The sequence below is a fragment of the Cariama cristata genome, unplaced genomic scaffold (genome assembly GCF_000690535.1).
Source record: "Cariama cristata isolate BGI_N322 unplaced genomic scaffold, ASM69053v1 scaffold7932, whole genome shotgun sequence".
In the NCBI taxonomy this organism is placed as follows: domain Eukaryota; kingdom Metazoa; phylum Chordata; class Aves; order Cariamiformes; family Cariamidae; genus Cariama; species Cariama cristata.
In genome coordinates, this window is record NW_009604357.1 from 1,328 (window position 1) to 9,585 (window position 8,258).

At 43.7% G+C, this 8,258-nt stretch overlaps 1 protein-coding gene across 1 annotated transcript; it reads left to right on the top strand.

Moving 5' to 3' along the window:
- The first annotated feature begins 495 nt into the window (after positions 1-495).
- SPRY1 (sprouty homolog 1, antagonist of FGF signaling (Drosophila)) lies at positions 496-1,449 on the top strand. The gene has a single exon (XM_009695561.1). It carries the CDS (start codon positions 496-498, stop codon positions 1,447-1,449), a length of 954 nt encoding a protein of 317 aa, XP_009693863.1.
- Positions 1,450-8,258: the final 6,809 nt, after the last annotated feature.

Sequence of the window (8,258 nt, forward strand, 5' to 3'; positions counted from 1 at the left end):
ACCTGGTGGTGTTCCCGCCTGTTTCAAACTTAGTTTTGGGGGCATTCAGATTTGCTGTTACTAGTTTGACAGACGTTGAGTTCAGTAGCGAGTGGGAAGCACTTTCCATGGCTTGCCAAGTAAGCATGCAGGTTAATACTGGAAGTTGTGTTTTGTTTTGGTTTTTTTAATGGCATAGGGTCTCCTTTGCATTCCTCCTCTATGATGCCATACCCAGACTCTCCCCATTACTGGACTGGGGCCAGATCCTCAGCGTTGTTGTAATCCCCTGCTGAAAGAGATCAGTACCAGGTGGCTAGGGCAATTTATGGTCTGCCGTATCATTTCTGTTTCCCAAAAGTATCCCATTCTTTATTCCTCTTTTGCCCTTGGTCTTGTGTATGTGTGTATATAGGTGCACCCACAGTGTTTATTTACACCCTCTGCCTTCTTATTTTTAGGATTTCAGATGCATGCCAGGTTCCCACTGAATGCCAGAAGTAGAGATCACTACAGATGGAGCCCCAAAGTCAACATGGCAGTGGTGGTTCGCTAGTGGTGATTCAGCAGCCCTCCCTGGACAGCCGGCAGCGGTTGGACTATGAAAGAGAGAGCCAGCCGACAGCTATCTTGTCACTGGACCAGATCAAGGCGATCCGGGGCAGCAACGAATACACCGAAGGTCCATCTGTGGTGAAAAAATCTGGTCCGCGGACAGCACCGAGGCAGGAGAAGCATGAAAGGACTCATGAAATTATACCAATTAATGTGAATAACAATTACGAACACAGACCCAGCCACGTGGGACATCAGCATAACGCGAGGGCTCCCGTCTTGAGCAGATCGACCAGCACGGGGAGCGCGGCTAGCTCCGGGAGCAACAGCAGTGCCTCCTCCGAGCAAGGGCTACTGGGGCGGTCGCCTCCATCCAGGCTGGGCTCAGGCCACAGATCCGATCGGACAATCCGGACGCAGCCCAAGCAGTCGTCTCTGATTGTAGATGATCTGAAGGGTCCTTTGAAAGAGGACTTGACGCAGCATAAGTTTATCTGCGAACAGTGTGGGAAGTGCAAGTGCGGGGAGTGCACGGCCCCCAGGGCTCTCCCTTCTTGCCTGGCCTGCAACCGGCAGTGCTTGTGCTCGGCGGAGAGCATGGTGGAGTACGGCACCTGCATGTGTTTGGTCAAAGGGATCTTCTACCACTGCTCCAACGACGATGAAGGGGACTCGTACGCGGATAATCCCTGCTCTTGTTCCCAGTCACACTGCTGTTCTAGGTACCTGTGCATGGGAGCGATGTCCTTGTTTCTGCCTTGCTTGCTCTGCTACCCTCCTGCAAAAGGATGCCTAAAACTCTGTCGAGGGTGCTACGACCGCATCAATCGTCCAGGTTGCCGATGCAAGAACTCCAACACGGTCTATTGTAAACTGGAGAGCTGCCCCTCCCGAGGTCAGGGCAAGCCCTCATGATTTTTGGAGGGAGGTTTACTTCCTCCAACTTCAGTTTTTCAGGTTGTAGCTGATATTTCCCCCCCACCCCTAAATTTCTTTTAATTTCCCACCTCCCCCCCTGTTTTGGAGGGGCTGTTCTTTGCTTCCCTTTCTGTCTCCCCAACTTCAAATACGCAAGTTCTTCGCTTTGCATCTTTGCTCTCCTCTTCCTCTTGACTTGGCTGAGTGTGGAGCGTTTTACGTAGTCGTTGCTGCTCTTTGGTAAGTGCGGACCTGGTATCTGCATCTGCCGCTCGCCGTGGCGGGGTCTTCTGAGTTTGTAACTGAACCACTCCTGAAAGAGACAGTGAGGGCTCACTGGGCTCTTGAAGCTTCTTGCTCTGTGAATATCTTCCCAAAGATGTTTTTTGTTCTCAGCAATATTTTTTTTTTTTTCCTTTTTTCCTTAACCCCCTGGGTACCAAGGAAGAATAACTTGCATGAGTGAGCTGGATTGTGAAATAACTTTTTGTGTGCGTTCTTTCTGGAGAGGGATGTAAAATAAAGGCTTTACCAAATGAAAGCCCTGACTCTTCTATAAGCAGCCTGCTTTTTTTTTTTTTTTGGCCTTCTCCCCCCTTCCTTTTTTGTCTTAACTCTTGGAACATTCTCAGTCCTGAGGATTACCCTGCCCTGCCTCCTTGTTTTTTTACATTTTCAATGTAACTTCAGTTTTTGCTACACTATGTAGATCTTCACATTGGAGACATTATGGCTGCGACATAGGCATTTGTTTCTTTTGCTGTCAGATCTTTGAAGGATATTGCTCACTCCACTTTCCTACTCCTGCTTTTATAGTCTATCAGTATCAGTTGATATTAAAGTTGGTGGTGTTTATATATCCAAACAGCCTTCAGGTGTCACTGAGTCATCTAAATGTTCTTGAATCCTTCAAGTCTCTTGTGATCCTTTGGTTTAGTGAATTTAGCTCCGCTCTGTACTTTATAATTTTATTCTGTCCCTGTTTTATTGCCTTAGCCACAAATTGTGGTCCTTTTTTGTATATTTTATGTATAAAACAAAGTTGAATTCCAACTATTTTTAAGACAAAAGTCTGTTAAAACTTTTTTTATTGTAAAGAATATTTATTATGTGAATCTCTATTATTTTATGATATTTATTGCAAAAGACTGAAAATGTACTCTTGTCTGAATATAACAAAATATCAATACTTAACGAAATAAGGATGACACGAAGAAAGAACATATGTTAACTATAATGCAGAAAATATATTAATTAATGAAAATGGCTCTTGAGTTCTTTTGTTATAATGACAGGTTGTAAGCTACACGTGCATATTGCTGGGTTGTTGGGGTTTCTCCTCCTCGCAGTCTATCAGGTAGCAAATAACTTCCTATTGATACTTCAAAACCACTAGTCTGTGCTCTAGTTTAGTTTACGTCATTTTAAGTTTGCTAACTATATATCAAGTAAGTTTTTGCTATAGGATATTTAATACAATTGAATGTATACGTTGTGCTTAACAGTGCCAAGAAGTGTGGGCCCTATTTATTTACCAAAGCATTTGGAAATACAGTTGTGGAGGAGGAAACCATAGCTTCAAGTTGTTTTGTTTCCTAAAGAATACCAAATTAACGTGTAAACCTATTTTAAATTTTCTCATATAGAACTTCTTGGCTGGTTAAATTGTACATCAACTGAAGTCATCAATCTGCCAAGCTCAAATCTAAATAAAAAGCAAGAGGCAGGATAAAAAATAACGGTTGTGTTGCTGTAGTTTGCTAGCTTTGAACTTGGGGGCAGGGGGGTGTTTGTGCCTATGTCTACGGCTTGTTTGGTTCTTTTCCCATACGTTTTCCCAATGTCAACCAAATCTATCTTCTGTCTTTAAATTAAAGGCTCTTAAGGGTGACCTGAGTGTCACAGCTACTTCTGGCCATTTAACACATACTCAACAAAAAAGCTTTTCATTAAGAGTGAATGGGGAAACCTCCTTCTTCTGTTCATGTAGGTCAAGGCTAACATCACAGTTCTTCTAAAGTAAAAAGTTTATTAAATGGATGTAATTTCCCATAGTATTCAGAGTAAGTGGTTCGAGAGAAACTCCACTTTAAGGACATAGTAATAACTTGGCAAATGTGTCATAGCTTGCATTTTGAAGTCTTGCTGCTTTGAATTGCCATATTCAAGCTGTTCCGACTCCTAGCATATTGAGGATTTGAATAAGCTCGGCTTTTGTAGTTAACTCCGTCAAAGCTGATCCAGTGTCATATAATGAGCTGACCAGAATGTTACATTCTTTATTAAATGGCATGGGTGACTTCTGTGAGGTATAAAGTGAAATCATCATCTGGCTACATGTAGGAAACCACTTGCTTTGCAGCATACAGTTGGTAATATTGCTCTTCCTGGGAGACAGGCTGGGAGGCTTGTCGGGCAGCAGTGTGTATATACAAGGTCTGCTTTCCAAGATTTATTCTTCATGAGATGAAGCAAAGCCAAGAGAAGAATGTTCTGAGGAGTAGGCAACTTGCTTTGCACTACTTCCCTATCACCGATGCTTCTCTGTAAGAGTGACAACTGCAAACAGCCCTTGGGAGACAACGAAATCCTTGTCAGTCGGTCACCGTTGGTCAGATGGGACCACTTTTAAGACTCTCTACTGACACTCAAAAATACTGAGCCCGAACTGCCTCTTCGTAACTGGATAGGATCCAGCTCTGTGTTGAGTAAGTTTGCTCAAAGGGTGTTGGTTATTCCTCTTCAAGAAAAGTGTTATACTGTCTGTTTTTTTTTTTTCAGCCAGGTGACTTACGTGGGGGTTTGGTTTGGTTTGGTTCCTAGCAGAAGAGAAGAAAGCCCAAAGGACGAGCTATGTCGCAGCACTGCTTCAAATTTCTCTTAAAAAACTCAACAAAACCTATGCTGTAGTTAGTCACACTAACTAACGATCCCTTTACTAACTAAACTTTGGGGATAACTTCAGGTTGCCGGTCCTTAGGAGGAAAGCTTGACGTTGACCTACACAGCAATGAGAAGATAACAGTTCCTTGTATGTCTTAAGTGGTCTTCTAATTGCTAGGGGTTACCCAGAGAAGGCAGTGTTAAAGCAATGAGAATAATCGGTTTTTTCTCGGGTTAGATGCTGTATCGTTTGTACTCAATATACATCTATATATTTGAGTTCAATTTCGGGTCCTTTGGAACGGGTCTAATGTTACGGAAATGACTGTGACTTCTTTCAGGCAGACAGATTTTGTGGTAGAACCACACAGGATTGCATGAGAGCAGATGAATGTCTAGCGGGAAAAAAAAATGAGCAAGCTGACAGATGTACGAAGTAAGCCTCCACAACTTGAAGAGACAAAAATTATTTTAAATATACCCTAAGTGGTCACTCATTATAATCTGTTCTACTTTCTACAATATAGCAACTGGAATGACCATCTAGAAATACTGTGTTTTGTTGGAAGGGGGTTTGCTAAAGGCTAATGAGATTGGCGATTAGGAGACCGAACTTTTTCAACCCAAAATTTGTCAGCAGGCTGTTCAGGTTATTTTCTACATGTCTATAGAGTGCCAGACTGTCAGAGGTCCATTACAATGTAGATCATAAAAATTATTTCTTAACTGTTTTCAGATAGCTTTGAGTTATTTTGAAAAAATAAAGAGAATTCCCTATAAAATGATTATGTAATTAGGCGGCAAGTTCAACTGACCTACTAACCTAATTGTGTAGGTTGGTGATGGATTTGACCAAGCCCACCACCTGGTCAGACACAGCGGAGTCCGGAAATGTGTTGCGTAAGGTCTGGGATGAAGGAAAAAGGGAAGTCCCTCCAGCAAGACGGAATTCAAGTCATGGTTTGCTTGGTGTCTTGAAACGCCTGGTAAGAGATGGGTTTTGGAAACAGATGGTAAATAGATTTCCATGTTCCCTGCTGGAGAAACAGATTGCGAGGGTGAGAGCTGGAGAGAGCTGGAGTGTTTCTCCAAAGCCGGCTTCATTACACTAATGCTAGTGTGGATGATAGCATTATCCAAGGGGGGATAATGCTTAACAAACGAAAAGTACTTGCTCCTGTTTATGGTTCCATATCATAAAGACAGGTGGGAGAGGATTAGCTCCTCTGTCTGTGATAAAGCAAATCTGTTAAGAGGGATTAAAAGGGCTAGATGAAGTGTTTTAATGGACTTATATGAGGTAATAGATTTTTGTCCTGGAGGAATGTTCAGGACTCACTGATGCTTCTGTATTTCTTGTTCTGCTAAAATTACCTCCAAATTCTAAGGAATCGTGATTAATCGTTGGCTTTCTTCCAGCTGGAGCATTTGTGTCAGTCATGGTGGTGCTTCAAAAAACCCGGAATAAAATTTTGTTCTCTTATCACACAGCTGCATTTACCAGCCTTATGCAGCGCATTGGTTGCACCGGTCTTGTTCCAATTAGCCTTCATCAGCAGGCAAGTTGCTTTTACGGCAACTCTTAATCATTTGTACTTCCTCGCCGTGGTTGTTTTTCACCGTTCTCTCACCGCCAGGAGTAGCCAAGGCATGGCTTCTATGCTTGGCATGAGCTACCTAGCCATGTGGGCCCGGTGTTAACAAGCTTTGTGCTTACTGGAGCTATTCAAAAAACTCCTAAGCTACCCAGAACGTTTCCTTCAACGTGGAAGCAGAACATGCTGGAGCATGGACTTGGGCTGTCACCGGTCCAGGGACTGATGCCCCGCTGCCCTCCGGGGATAAGGGCGGTTGGGGAGTTGGGCAGCGAGCACAGCCCACAGATCAACATTTAAAAATCCCAGCCCAGAGTTGCTCAGGCTCTTTGTGCACCCTTGCGCTGTGAATACTCGCTTGCTGCAAGTTGAGAGCTCTCGCAGTCCGTGTCCCCCCCCGTCATCAACCACAGTGCGAACGCCCAGGCCCTCGCCAAAGAGGGGGGCATCGATCCCTGCAAGCATTGCGATGACTGTTAAACTTTTCAGTTGCGTTTTCTGTGCCTGTGTATGTGCGTGTGCTTTGAAATGAGCTTCGGTTTTTAGGTACGCAGGTAGGAGAGTATAGGTACTGATTTGCTCTCACTCCAACTTGTCTGGGGATCCCTGCGAGCATTGCGATGACCGTTAAACTTTTCTGTGTATGTGCGTGTGCTTTGAAATGAGCTTCGGTTTTTAGGTACGCAGGTAGGAGAGTATAGGTACTGATTTGCTCTCACTCCAACTTGTCTGGGAATACTTTGCTGTGTCTATGTATGTGTATTCCGTTAGATACGGTCTTTCTTGGCTGGAGTGTTAAATCCAGATTCAGTGTCTGTTAAAGGCTAAAAGAGGAATATGGACATACTGGCCACCATATCAGAAGCCAACACAGTTGGAACAAAGCGTTATTCCCAGAGTGATACCTACTGCTGGGTTTATATTTGTGATAAGGAGATGCAGTGCTGTTGTTTTTCCCAGGATAATGCTTGCAGCTGCCCCTCCCGCTTCTCCTGGTGAAGGTATCTTGAGGTGAGATAGTTCCCCATTACTTATTAATAAATACAAATACAGGACAGATATCCTGTGGACCACGCATGGTCTTATTTCTTAGGTTTAGGTATATAGGGGTGAAACCTTAGTCTTACTGAAAAACTTTTGATTTTAGCTTCAAAAAAGGACCAGAAATTCACCTGGATCTTTCAATATTCCTGACATACGCACGTGACAATATTGTAAAAGGAGGTGAAATGGTGTGCTTCCAGGGGAATGACGTTGTTGTGCGTATTGCACAATTACCTATCTTTTGCTTGAAACTGTAATTGTTGTGAATTGCTCTTTTCTGAAGAAAAGAAACACACGTTGGTTTTAGTCCTTAGAGAAAGGTGTGCCTGATGGCCATGCCTCCCGTGCGTGGTAAGCATGCCCTGGTTTGTGAACGCTTGTGTACCTGTACGGTGCTACCAGTCTGAAAACATCTCCTACAGAACACGTTGTCAAAAGGCTCAAACGTTTGACAGAGGCTCTACCCCAAAGGGCTGAACTCCTTCTGTTTGTGCAATAAGGAGCACAGTGGGACTCGCACCCCGCCTGACCCTTCAGGGTCCCTACCGCAGTGTGACTGGTTTTATACCACAGAATATTTCTTCTGAATGAAGCGGATGGATTTACACCAGTGACTGAGTTGGCCAGGCGACAGCATCCTTACACCGGGGCCTAATGCCACTGCAGGCCGTTCTGAAGGGACTCCATACCGGTGGTAGGGTTTCTTCCTTGTTTTCTTTTTTGTTTTTATTAATTGGGTTGGGTAATACAGCACACTGTCTTATGAAATGTCTAGCATTCCTAAGTGTTAGGATGTTCTTCATTTACATGATAAAGTAACTGTGAGAAGTAGCTGGAATACCCTAAACGTACGCTGAAATTATGTCACTGATTAACTACTTAATGGAGATTTTAAATGACATCGCCTGTCTTCTGGCGCATGCTTTGACTTCCAAACCATCTGACAACTCTTCCAGTGCCATGAGGATTCCTCTTCCATGCTTTAAGCAGGAGAAAAAGCTGAAGTTATCCGGCCTGGTAAAGGTCCTCTCCAAAACATCCTTTCTTGTGTGACGTTCGATTTGATGCTTTTGGATCTGTGCGCTTTATGAGTAGGACACTTCAAACTGAAAATAAACAAACTAGTTGCCCGGAAGGAAGGGGGAAGTGCTGGGGCTTTTCTCTAACCTGGACATTCATAGAATGGTTTGGTTGAAAGGGACCTTAAAGATCATCTAGTTCTATTGGGAAATTGCACGGTACCTTCTTTTTAATATCCAAGTCTCATAGCTGCCCGTGCTCAAA